At 36.7% G+C, this 14,065-nt stretch overlaps 1 protein-coding gene across 2 annotated transcripts; it reads left to right on the plus strand.

Moving 5' to 3' along the window:
* Positions 1 to 286: 286 nt before the first annotated feature.
* LOC127011790 (uncharacterized) lies at positions 287 to 13,825 on the plus strand. 2 transcript variants are annotated; one of them, XM_050889907.1, is made up of 5 exons: positions 287 to 1,309; positions 1,849 to 1,923; positions 3,562 to 3,635; positions 5,277 to 5,351; positions 13,773 to 13,825. In XM_050889907.1, exons 1-5 carry the CDS (start codon positions 1,239 to 1,241, stop codon positions 13,790 to 13,792), a joined length of 315 nt encoding a protein of 104 aa, XP_050745864.1. In that variant the 5' UTR covers positions 287 to 1,238; the 3' UTR covers positions 13,793 to 13,825. The 2 variants fall into 2 exon arrangements, with proteins under 2 accessions (XP_050745864.1, XP_050745865.1); XM_050889908.1 differs by lacking the exon at positions 3,562 to 3,635.
* Positions 13,826 to 14,065: the final 240 nt, after the last annotated feature.

Raw genomic sequence — 14,065 nt, forward strand, 5'->3', positions numbered from 1 at the left:
TTGTACAGGCAAATAATCACTATCTTACCGTTTTATTTCCAAGATTCTTTATACGACAATTAAGGTGTCCTGTTTTTCCAACTAACGATGTAACATTTTTTGTAGCAGAAGTATCAAAGTATGGACCTCTGTTGAGAACCGTATTTATAATATTTTCTTCACTTAATAAATAAAGTTCCGTTCTTGTCACTTTCTCTTCGGCGATTTTTGGACAAGTTTCCCTTAAAATTACTAAGAAAATGTTTACACTTTATTGATCTTCTCATTTAAAAATACTTACAAATAGAAAAAAATATCCGCAAACCCAAAATGATTTTCATTTCAATGTTTTTATTTATCAAACATCCTTTATTAATTTCCAATTTTTGCAATCTTCGGAATGAGTTCCTTCAATTCTAATACACATGCGCAAAACGCATGCGCAATACCACCAGTTTCTAAAATTAACAAGAGGGAGCGCTGTAGTTGAGTTTCTCGATTATTAGTACCCGTTACTCCGCTTTTTAATAGACATTTTTAAAAGTTAAGTTAAAATGTCAACATAGTCGCTTTAAAATTTAAACACGCTTACAAAATTTGCACAAAGTAGCATTAGGAACACGGTCTTCGGCATTCGAGATAATGCCCTACAAAATGTCCGTGTGAATGGACTACACGTCAGAATGGAGGGAGGAATATTGCCGTTGAGAGAATCCCCCTCATGTGCCCATTTTCAGCAATTTTAAGCAACATTAACCTAATCGGAATAAGATTTGTAAAATTGGCATTGAGAAGAATTGGAGATATTGTTAATTATTTAATATAATCAGTAAGCCGAGCACTCTGTGCTCTATAGTTTTCGAGATCTCAACGTTCATACAGGGAGGCGGACACGGCCAGATCGACTCGGCTAGTGATCCTGTTCAAGATATACATATATATATAAAGTATATAAACGCTTCCTACTACCCGTTACATAGTTTTCGACGAATACTGTAAACCCTTCCCAGTTGGACCATAAATCTTGTGGTAGCCAAAATCCACATAAAATTATCTGTGTACGTGAGAGATTGTACTACTGAATCCGTCGCTACTACGGGATGTATAGAATTCCAATCTTCGCTTGTGACATATTCTTCGTGTTATTTCCCTAAAGGGATATTTGAAAAATACATTAAGTGCGCAGCTCACTTACACAAAAATGCGCCGTATATTGCGTTTCTAAAAAGTAAAATAAAAGTTAAAACAGTTTTTGTAATATGAATGTAAATAATTCCAGAAGCCATTTACGTTCATCCTCAAAATTAATAAAGATACATGTGTATATAAGGTAAATAAAATAATGGTAAATAACAATTTAATTCAAAATATATATTTTGGTACATCTATAGAAAACGGTCCTTAGTAAGTATACAAAAAAGCAGAAGGGAAGTGGTATACCTTTTCAGGTATCAACGTTAGTAACACAATGTGACATTTTTAACAATTGTTTAAAAATATATATTTCTTTATTTCTCTTACCGTTTTTTATTTTAGAGTCGTCCGATTTTAATTAAATTTAATTTAAAATTCTGAAAAATATAAAATGTTGTTTTCCCAATACCATAATATAAAATGTTAAAAAACACCAAAGGCATAATTTTAAAAAAATTGTATTCCGTTTTTTCCTTTAGCTTTAAGATATAGTTGTCCGCTCCGGCTGGTTCCTACTTATACACAACCTGCAAAAGACTTTTTGGGAAAGATTCAGGCCGATAGTTTTAAAAATGAGAGACTAGAAATGTTGCGAAACTGATACACGACAAGTTTAATAGATATTTGAATGATTTATTTTATATTTATGTATTGTTTATTATTTTTTATTTTTAGATCAAAAAAAAAAGATGCAAAAAAAAGTGACCAACATTCACTTACTAAGGATTTCCGTAATGGTATTTTTGCTGTGTAAGTAACATTATAGTGACGAGGGTTTAGCTATGTTATGTTTAACGCGCCTCCTCAAAAATTGCATTATATTCTTTATTGTTTTACATTCGGCACGCTTTATGAAAATTGTACAGCTAAACACAAGCACATTGAATAGCAGCGAGCCGAAAGTACAAACATAAAGATTAAGTATTTCTTAACAAAAGTTGATATCAGAACTTTTCTTTGCTGTTGTTGCGATCGTCACTAGATTTTGACATCGTGCAGAGGTGTTTTTTTATATCGAAGTTGTGTGAAAATTCAATTATATAATTCATTTAATTTCACAAAAAAATACTATTTAAGTTTTTTATGTGGAACATACACCCTAAAACGTATGGATACGTAAAAAAAAGCTAAGTACGTGTAGCCATTTTTGTTAAATACAAATTTTAAAACGCAACTTTATACACCAATGTGTTGCATGTAAAACGTGAGAAAATGTCAATGGGTATAAGTACGATCGAAAAATTAGAAAAGGTATCTTAAGTCGGCATCTAGAAACACTAGGGTGATCGAAAAATCACCCAAGATTTCAATTACATAGTGTTTCAAAATACCATTCAACGACTTATGGCTCAAGCCAAGATAATCCAAAAGTGGTAGAAGTAATGTTTCTTATATTGAGCTGTTAAACTCTTCTATAATTTTCAGTATTCGTAAATAATGTTTTGAGACAAACTGACAAACAAAATATTTGTCATTTTGTCAGGGTCATTTGATAGGACCCCGAAAATCTTGTTTTGCCTATTACTTTTGAACCGATCATCCTGTTAAGGTGTCATTGGACGCGTATTAAGTGAGATGAAATATATGTTGATAACGGGGGGGTTACTGTAAATTTTTATTTCTTTGGACTGCCGTCCACTGTGATATATGTATTATTACTAATTTCGCCTCTGTTTTAAACATATAAACAACGATCAACAGGTGAATTATTGAATCCACATTCCTTTAATGCCTGCCCATATACTTCAAACCAGCATCTAGCTGCTTGCTTAAACTCAAAAATGGGCTTCTATAATTTACATACATTTTCATAATTGCAAACAGTTAATGGAACTTTCATGTACATTTTTTCCTTCAACGTACCATAAAGAAAAGCAGTTTTAACATCCATGTAATGTATTTTAATATTGTATTGGTTAACAATGGATAAAATAAAACGGACACTGAAAACAGTAGTGTAACAGTGTAAAACAGCACGCAACTAATCTTACTTCATATCTAACCGGATTTTCTATTACATCAAGTTTTAATGTAAAACCCCATTTACAATATACTATATTATACTATATAATTAAATTTAATTTAAAATTCTGAAAAATATAAAATTTTGTTTTCCCAATACCATAATATAAAATGTTAAAAAACACCAAAGGCATAATTTTAAAAAAATTGTATTCCGTTTTTTCCTTTAGCTTTAAGATATAGTTGTCCGCTCCGGCTGGTTCCTACTTATACACAACCTGCAAAAGACTTTTTGGGAAAGATTCAGGCCGATAGTTTTAAAAATGAGAGACTAGAAATGTTGCGAAACTGATACACGACAAGTTTAATAGATATTTGAATGATTTATTTTATATTTATGTATTGTTTATTATTTTTTATTTTTAGATCAAAAAAAAAGATGCAAAAAAAAGTGACCAACATTCACTTACTAAGGATTTCCGTAATGGTATTTTTGCTGTGTAAGTAACATTATAGTGACGAGGGTTTAGCTATGTTATGTTTAACGCGCCTCCTCAAAAATTGCATTATATTCTTTATTGTTTTACATTCGGCACGCTTTATGAAAATTGTACAGCTAAACACAAGCACATTGAATAGCAGCGAGCCGAAAGTACAAACATAAAGATTATGTATTTCTTAACAAAAGTTGATATCAGAACTTTTCTTTGCTGTTGTTGCGATCGTCACTAGATTTTGACATCGTGCAGAGGTGTTTTTTTATATCGAAGTTGTGTGGAAATTCAATTATATAATTCATTTAATTTCACAAAAAAATACTATTCAAGTTTTTTATGTGGAACATACACCCTAAAACGTATGGATACGTAAAAAAAAGCTAAGTACGTGTAGCCATTTTTGTTAAATACAAATTTTAAAACGCAACTTTATACACCAATGTGTTGCATGTAAAACGTGAGAAAATGTCAATGGGTATAAGTACGATCGAAAAATTAGAAAAGGTGAGTATCTTAAGTCGGCATCTAGAAACACTAGGGTGATCGAAAATCACCCAAGATTTCAATTACATAGTGTTTCAAAATACCATTCAACGACTTATGGCTCAAGCCAAGATAATCCAAAAGTGGTAGAAGTAATGTTTCTTATATTGAGCTGTTAAACTCTTCTATAATTTTCAGTATTCGTAAATAATGTTTTGAGACAAACTGACAAACAAAATATTTGTCATTTTGTCAGGGTCATTTGATAGGACCCCGAAAATCTTGTTTTGCCTATTACTTTTGAACCGATCATCCTGTTAAGGTGTCATTGGACGCGTATTAAGTGAGATGAAATATATGTTGATAACGGGGGGGTTACTGTAAATTTTTATTTCTTTGGACTGCCGTCCACTGTGATATATGTATTATTACTAATTTCGCCTCTGTTTTAAACATATAAACAACGATCAACAGGTGAATTATTGAATCCACATTCCTTTAATGCCTGCCCATATACTTCAAACCAGCATCTAGCTGCTTGCTTAAACTCAAAAATGGGCTTCTATAATTTACATACATTTTCATAATTGCAAACAGTTAATGGAACTTTCATGTACATTTTTTCCTTCAACGTACCATAAAGAAGAGCAGTTTTAACATCCATGTAATGTATTTTAATATTGTATTGGTTAACAATGGATAAAATAAAACGGACACTGAAAACAGTAGTGTAACAGTGTAAAACAGCACGCAACTAATCTTACTTCATATCTAACCGGATTTTCTATTACATCAAGTTTTAATGTAAAACCCCATTTACAATATACTATATTATACTATATAATTAAATTTAATTTAAAATTCTGAAAAATATAAAATTTTGTTTTCCCAATACCATAATATAAAATGTTAAAAAACACCAAAGGCATAATTTTAAAAAAATTGTATTCCGTTTTTTCCTTTAGCTTTAAGATATAGTTGTCCGCTCCGGCTGGTTCCTACTTATACACAACCTGCAAAAGACTTTTTGGGAAAGATTCAGACCGATAGTTTTAAAAATGAGAGACTAGAAATGTTGCGAAACTGATACACGACAAGTTTAATAGATATTTGAATGATTTATTTTATATTTATGTATTGTTTATTATTTTTTATTTTTAGATCAAAAAAAAAAGATGCAAAAAAAAGTGACCAACATTCACTTACTAAGGATTTCCGTAATGGTATTTTTGCTGTGTAAGTAACATTATAGTGACGAGGGTTTAGCTATGTTATGTTTAACGCGCCTCCTCAAAAATTGCATTATATTCTTTATTGTTTTACATTCGGCACGCTTTATGAAAATTGTACAGCTAAACACAAGCACATTGAATAGCAGCGAGCCGAAAGTACAAACATAAAGATTATGTATTTCTTAACAAAAGTTGATATCAGAACTTTTCTTTGCTGTTGTTGCGATCGTCACTAGATTTTGACATCGTGCAGAGGTGTTTTTTTATATCGAAGTTGTGTGGAAATTCAATTATATAATTCATTTAATTTCACAAAAAAATACTATTCAAGTTTTTTATGTGGAACATACACCCTAAAACGTATGGATACGTAAAAAAAAGCTAAGTACGTGTAGCCATTTTTGTTAAATACAAATTTTAAAACGCAACTTTATACACCAATGTGTTGCATGTAAAACGTGAGAAAATGTCAATGGGTATAAGTACGATCGAAAAATTAGAAAAGGTGAGTATCTTAAGTCGGCATCTAGAAACACTAGGGTGATCGAAAAATCACCCAAGATTTCAATTACATAGTGTTTCAAAATACCATTCAACGACTTATGGCTCAAGCCAAGATAATCCAAAAGTGGTAGAAGTAATGTTTCTTATATTGAGCTGTTAAACTCTTCTATAATTTTCTGTATTCGTAAATAATGTTTTGAGACAAACTGACAAACAAAATATTTGTCATTTTGTCAGGGTCATTTGATAGGACCCCGAAAATCTTGTTTTGCCTATTACTTTTGAACCGATCATCCTGTTAAGGTGTCATTGGACGCGTATTAAGTGAGATGAAATATAGGTTGATAACGGGGGGGTTATAATCACCACCAGCCCCAATCGGACGATAACTGTAAATTTTTATTTCTTTGGACTGCCGTCCACTGTGATATATGTATTATTACTAATTTCGCCTCTGTTTTAAACATATAAACAACGATCAACAGGTGAATTATTGAATCCACATTCCTTTAATGCCTGCCCATATACTTCAAACCAGCATCTAGCTGCTTGCTTAAACTCAAAAATGGGCTTCTTTAATTTACATACATTTTCATAATTGCAAACAGTTAATGGAACTTTCATGTACATTTTTTCCTTCAACGTACCATAAAGAAAAGCAGTTTTAACATCCATGTAATGTATTTTAATATTGTATTGGTTAACAATGGATAAAATAAAACGGACACTGAAAACAGTAGTGTAACAGTGTAAAACAGCACGCAACTAATCTTACTTCATATCTAACCGGATTTTCTATTACATCAAGTTTTAATGTAAAACCCCATTTACAATATACTATATTCTTATTTTTTTGCCTTTTAACAATACCACACTTTTATTCAATTCATGAGCAAAAAGTGCCACCTTAATGGCTTGTTTCAAGTAAAACGGATCTTATCTACAGTGTATTTCATTATATGGATATGCAACTTCTTTTAATATAGTATGAGCATTAATAAACAAATTTTTTTGGCTTTTTGTGTAATTTATTTTTGAATCTATCGCTTCTTCTAATTACATTATTAGTAACTGTTTATGAATAGTGGACTGTATTATGGTTTTTATTATAGTTTTATGCATTTATTTTCACTATTTAGCGGGTTTACAATACTTTAAGCGGGGTTGCTATCAGCGAGCGGTTGCGGTTAATATCAACAAGCGAATGCAGCCGGCTTGCAAAACGTGCAGAAAAAAAGAACAGAAAAGCGATCGCGTGATGTTCTAATACTAACGCATTGCACTGCAATTTCGGCTATGCGTGTGAGCTTAAAGCTCCCAAATGGTTACAATACAATGATGTGCGCAAAAATAGGTACTATAGGTAATATAGGTTATAGGTAAATATGCAAAAGTAAAGAAGCAAATGTAATACTATTTAAATTCAACATAAAGACGAACTATTTCCCAACATACCGGCCCCCCTGAACGACGGTTCAGTTCAAAGGAAGCACAGCAATTTTCGTAATAGGGCGCTTGTAGATTCCCTTGGCGGTTTTAACGGTGACCACCCGAACCCTCTGATCCTGGCCAGGATGAACTTCGGTGACTCGTCCTAGCATCCACTTGCTTGGCGGTTGATTGGGCTCCTTCAGCACAACCAGTGTGTCCACGGCAACATTTGGAGCATCTTGATGCCATTTCGTGCGAGGTTGAAGCGTGCTGAGATACTCGAGATTCCAACGTTTCCAGAAACCTTGAACCTTGGCCTGTAGTTGTCTCCAGTGCTGCAGTCTGTTGATATTTACATCCAGGAAAGATGGTTCTGGTACCGAAGTGAGAGGCTGACCTGTTAGAAAATGAGAAGGAGTTAGCGGGTTAAGACTGTGATCGCTAGGTGCGCATAAAGGGCGAGAGTTCAGAAGCCCTTCAATCTGAATTAACAGGGTCGAATACTCCTCGAATGTCAAGGCACTGCTGCCAATGACTCGTTTTAAGTGCAGCTTTATGGATCTCACACCAGTCTCCCAAATGCCTCCGAAATGGGGAGCAGATGGCGGAATGAAATGCCAATTAATCTCGTGGCTGGCCATGAAGCTTGAAATTTCTTCATCTTGACTTTGAGCTATTGCCATTCGTTGCATTTCAGCTAAATCTCTTTTGGCTCCATGGAAAGTCGTTCCATTGTCCGAGTATAAATCTGATATAGGTCCACGTCGAGACCAAAAGCGTTTGAAAGCGGCTATAAAGGCGGATGTCGTCAAATCGCTGACCAATTCTATGTGAATCGCTTTTGTAGATAGGCAGACAAAGATCGCAAACCAAGCTTTGCCAAATCTTGGTGTCCGGCCTGTCGATGTTTTGATTGACACAGGTCCAGCATAATCCAATCCAGTGTGCAGAAAACAACGGGCGAGTTGAACTCGAAACTCCGGTAAATCAGCCATAAGCTGAGAACTCGTGTGTCTTCGCTGCAGAAAGCAAGTTCTGCAATTGAATACAGTTTTGCGGACGAGGTTCCGAGCTCCTAGAATCCAATACCTTTGGCGTAGACTATGAAACGTGTATTCGACTCCAGCGTGTAACAATGCAGCATGTTGATAGCGAACTAGCAGACCAGCTATTGGAGATTCCTTAGGAAGGAGAATGGGATGCTTTGCGTCATAAGTAGCTATAGAATTATCGATGCGACCACCAACACGCATTACTCTCTGCTCGTCTAAAAAGGGTGTGTAGCGGATCAACTTCGATTTCTTCGACAATGGCTGTCCGGTAGTTAACTGCTGGTACTCCACGTTGAAGAACTCCTTTTGAGCGTGCGTAAAGATCTTAGCTCGTGCATATTGTAGCTCCCACGCCGATAGGAATGGTGAAAGTCGATTCCTCTCACGAAGACGATGAACGAAGCGAAGGCAGTAGCTGACTATCCTTAATAAACGGGACCATGAGGAGGATTTGTTGATCATACAAGATAGCGAATTTCCGTCGTCGGAAATGTGTAGATTAACTTTCGTTTCAGCCTTCATCTCTAGGCAGGCCTCTCCTTCTGTCGACAGAACAAACTTAGCTTTAACAGGTGGCCAAGCTGAACGTGACTGAGATAGCCAAGGTGGTCCATTCCACCATATTTGATGATCCACGAGGTCCTTTGGCAGTACTCCTCGCGATGCGCAGTCTGCGGGATTATCACCACTTCGAATATGTTGCCAGCAGCTGCGTGGGCAAACCTCTAGAATTTCAGCAGTGCGGTTGCAAACATAGGTGTTCCAAGTCCTAGGCGGAGAAGATAGCCAATGCAGGACTATTTCAGAGTCTGACCAACAATTAATTCTGGAAATAGGAACAGTTAATGATTGCTTGACCAGATAAATCAGTTTAGAGAGTAAATGAGCTGCGTTTAACTCTAATCGCGGAATGGAGATAGGCTTAATAGGGGCTACGCGAGTTTTAGCCATAATCAGTTTGACAGCATATCCATTGTTGACTTCGACGCGGCTATAGATGACGGCAGCATACGCTTGAGATGATGCATCAGCAAATCCGTGCAGTTCCATTTCTTGATGTGGTGCAGATATGTAGCGAGGAACTCGACAAGTTTCCAATAAATGCATTTCCGATGCAAACTGTTGCCATCGTGTACACATTTGCTGCGGTAGTACTTCATTCCAATCGGCAGAACTTAGCCAACTATCTTGAAATAGGATCTTCAGAAAAACAACAGTTGGCGAAAGCAAACCCAGCGGGTCGTAGATCTTGGCTAGTTCTGAAAGCAATATGCGTTTAGTAAGAGCAGTCGTAAATGCGGGGGTTTCTAATTTGAAGAAAATATAGTCCGGTTTTGGTTCCCAACACAATCCCAGGACTTTAACAAATCGAATTGAGCGGTCTTCCTCTAAATCCTCTGGTGGATACTCACAAATCTCCTTTGGCAACGACTTTAAAAGGGCGTAACAGTTTGAGCTCCACTTTCGCAATTTGAATTGAGCTTCGCTAAGAAGCAGAATCAATTCATCTTTGAGTGCAATGAGATCCTTGATGTTGTCGCATCCAGTAGGAATATCATCAACGTACGCGTCTCTGTTGAGCACGACAGCAGCGGTGGGATACAATTCGGCATAGTCATTCGAGAGCTGTTTAAGAACTCGAACTGCAATAAACGGCGATGAAGCTAATCCATATGTTACTGTCAACAGTCGATAATGATCCATCGTAGCGTTTTCATCCTTCCTCCAAACTATGCGTTGGTACTGTGTATGTTCGTCCGACACCAAAATGCCTCTAAACATCTTCTCGATGTCTGCACAAAATACATAACGATGCTGACGAAATCGAAGGCATACTCCAATTAAGTCCCGTTGAATAGGCGGTCCTATATGCAGTCGCGAATTAAGAGAATGACCCGTGGAATCCTTTCCAGAGCCGTCAAATACCACTCGGCAACGTGTGGTAGTACTATCTGGCTTAAAAACTGCATGGTGTGCCAAATAGTTGTAAAGTGCGGGATCCTCACCGCCTGCAGCAGCCGGAATCAATTCCATATGTCCTCGATTTAAATAATCATCCATGAAATCCACATATTGTTGTTTGAGTGCGGGGAATCTTCTAAATTTCCTTTCCAAAGCGGCGAAGCGGTTTAAAGCCTGTGGCAAAGTGGAGCCAATTGGCGTGCGGGGCTCCTTGAATGGGTATTGAACAATATAAACACCATCTTCTCTACGAGCATGTGTTTTCAGAAAATGTTGTTCGGCGGGATCACTGGCGTCTATCGTTGTTTTACTCGGATGCACTTGTTCCATGTCCATAAATGAGCGAACTAAGGAATCCAAATCTTCATAAGCGTGATGAACTTGTGCGTGCGTAGATGCTTTGTTACCATCAGTGTAGCTGCCTGTAATAACCCAACCAAAATTAGTATGCAGTGCGATGGGGTATTCGATACCAAACTCTCGGCGATGTCCAGTATATAAGTTCCACAGCTGATCAGCGCCTAAGATAATGTCGATTTTGCCCGGAGATCCAAACGTCGGGTCAGCTAGCGGTAGGCTGCGAATCTTGGTCCAAATAGTTGCATTTGATTTGACCTGCTGAGCTGGAATCGTAGAAGTTAGAGAACTCATAATTAGACAAGAGACTTCCAATGATGCAGTCGTGGTTCTTGAGAGTAAGGTGAAGCTAGCGCGACCTCGGCTAACACCAGCCGGGTTAGCACCTAAACCAACTACCGAAATGCGGGCATGCGTGCGAGGAATTCCGATCCTTTGGATAAACGACTCAGATACCATGGTTATTGTTGATCCAGTATCGAGCAATAACCTACACGAGGTCTCGTTTCCCCATGTGTCAATAACATTGGCGACAACAGTTGGCAGTAGGGCTGGATTGTTGGCCCTCTCCAAAATATGATGGCTAACAGCGGCAGTATTCGTATCAGCGGCAGTCGAGTGCGCAGGTGCCCCAGGAACCGATCTTGCTTCAATCGGGTGTACTAACGTGTGATGCTTAGCGTTGCACTGACGGCAAGTGTTCGATGAATTACAATCCCTGACTTGATGCGATCGACTCAAGCAGTTGAAGCATAATTTTGTATCCTTGGCGAAGGTGCGGCGGCTGACTACATCCAGTGCCTTGAATTCATTGCATGAATATATAGAATGCTGTCCTTGGCAATATATACATTCGCGAGACGACTGAGTTGATCCACTGGCATGAAAAGCGGCTTGGCGGCGTCTACTCTGGGCTGGTCTTGAGGGTTGCATTGCGGGTAAATCCTGACAAGACTCCAAAGTATCACAATGAGCGAAAAGAAAGGCGAACAGCTCCTCTATGGTGACGTCTTCAGTGGCCGATAAACTGCAGTTGGCCCAAGCTTGTTTAATTTCTGAACCTAACTTTGACAGCAAAATATGAATGAGCCATACATCGCGGCTGTCACAGTTCAGCGCATGTAAGCCTCGAATGCATTCGTCGGCCGAGTCAATTACCTTGCGTAATTCTGCAATATTCGAATTGTTAGCGGTTGGCAACGATAAAAAATTCTGAACAAACGATCGAGCGATGAGCGACCTTTTATTATAACGATTTTCTAATTTTTCCCATGCGTCTTGGTAATTATCATTACAGACGGAAATATGTTTAATTAGGGACAGTGCTTCTCCCTCCAGATATGATTTGAGATAATGAAACTTTTGGCACTTGGAGAGCTTTTCGTTACTATTTACTGAGTTTAAGAACAGATCACTAAACTGGCTCCAATCCTCATATTTACCAGAAAATGTGGGAATCCGAATTTTCTCAAACCTTAAATCAGCAGTTCCCGATGAAGTATGAATTTTCTCCAAAAGGTTGTTTTGTCCCTCAAATAGGCGTTCCACTGTACTTGAAAGTAGAATGTTCGACTGGTCCTTTCCATGATCCTGACCTCCCATGTCCTTGATGGCGTTACTAAAAATAGCATGCGCGGCGTAGAACTTGTCTTCGTATTCGGGTATGTCCAATCCAGGGTCTTCATATCCCTCCTCCAAGTGAAATTCCACTAACTCATCTGAGAGCTCCATAAAGTGGTTGAAAGTGGCGACCAAACGCTCCAGCTTGAATTGCAATGTTTCCACATTCTCACATCTTTGTGAAAACTCCACAGCACTGTTGAGGGTGCGCGTTATTTGCCCCTTGCAGGCACCACGTTGTTGAATCGTTCTATGCATTATCGCGTTCATGACGAAAAAACGGTAAATTTGTCTCTAATGTTCACAAAAGTAAATGCACAAATAAACGCGGGTATCCGGCTCGAAGGACCAAAATTTGTTATGTTTATGAATAGTGGACTGTATTATGGTTTTTATTATAGTTTTATGCATTTATTTTCACTATTTAGCGGGTTTACAATACTTTAAGCGGGGTTGCTATCAGCGAGCGGTTGCGGTTAATATCAACAAGCGAATGCAGCCGGCTTGCAAAACGTGCAGAAAAAAAGAACAGAAAAGCGATCGCGTGATGTTCTAATACTAACGCATTGCACTGCAATTTCGGCTATGCGTGTGAGCTTAAAGCTCCCAAATGGTTACAATACAATGATGTGCGCAAAAATAGGTACTATAGGTAATATAGGTTATAGGTAAATATGCAAAAGTAAAGAAGCAAATGTAATACTATTTAAATTCAACATAAAGACGAACTATTTCCCAACAGTAACTATAGTTACACTTTCTTTTGTTGACATTTTTCTATGCTGCTTTACTTTCTTACTCTCATTTTGCAAAATATATTCAACACCTTTCCTACTTTCATTTAGGAAATTACTTTCCTTACTATCATTTAGGATTTCACTTTTAGCAGATTTTGAGTTAACCATATTAGTCTCTTTTACAGTTACGTCTCTGGCAACCATAAAATTTTCATTTTTCAATATCCCGTAATTTTAAACCATTTGGTTTGTGTCCGACAAATATAGTTTTAGTTGATTTATTGTCGAATTCGCGTTTTCGAGGTTCGTGTAATAGATATTTAAGATATTACCACCCTTCTCCAACTAATATTCTTCCTCATGAATTGGTTTAAAATTGTCTTGCATACTTCTGATCCACCATGTAACAGATTGGACTTTTCAAATGAGTGTCCTAGCTACCTGTAATGTCCATTGAATATGAATTTCATTTCTCTTTTAAGCAAGGAAAACAATTTTAAACTTGATTGTGACCTCCCACTTTAATGGCTTTCTCTAATTTATTTTCCATATACTTGTGATCTCTTCTTTCTAAGTTATAGTTTTTACTTACTAATACATTCATCATATTAATTTGATTTAAAACAATCAGATTGGTAAAACTAATTAAGTTTATAAACTATTATTAATTAATGGGAATGGGAATCATACTAAATTCAACATACTGGGTTGAAAACATCAAGATTCACATACAATCCTTTCAGTTTTATTTTATATTCACAGATTCTGTCGGTGAACATTAATTTGTAGCCGGCTGCCAACCGGGTGGCCATTCAGACACATTTTCTGCTACATCCAAAACTGGTTGACAATGTCATAGCACTAACTTTTAAGGTATCTATACTGCAACATATATTTTTATCTCTTCTAATCAAGGTTAAAAAAATTAAAAAACTGATTCTTGTTATATTTCTATCCTTTGTAAATAAATGGTAAACAAGAAAAAAGTAAAATAAATGAAGAAGTAACTGAAAATATTTAATCAAGTCAAACATAAATGAAAATTAATATAAGGG

The sequence above is a fragment of the Drosophila biarmipes genome, unplaced genomic scaffold, assembly GCF_025231255.1.
Source record: "Drosophila biarmipes strain raj3 unplaced genomic scaffold, RU_DBia_V1.1 ptg000008l, whole genome shotgun sequence".
Taxonomy (NCBI): domain Eukaryota; kingdom Metazoa; phylum Arthropoda; class Insecta; order Diptera; family Drosophilidae; genus Drosophila; species Drosophila biarmipes.

Coding starts and splice junctions, on each gene's coding strand:
- LOC127011790 (XM_050889907.1), top strand. CDS start 1,239: ATGAATGTAAATAATTCCAGAAGCCATTTACGTTCATCCTCAAAATTA. Junction 1,310..1,848: donor AAGATACATGTGTATATAAG/GTAAATAAAATA, acceptor TTTTATTTTTAG/ATCAAAAAAAAAAGATGCAA. Junction 5,352..13,772: donor CGTAATGGTATTTTTGCTGT/GTAAGTAACATT, acceptor TTATATTCACAG/ATTCTGTCGGTGAACATTAA.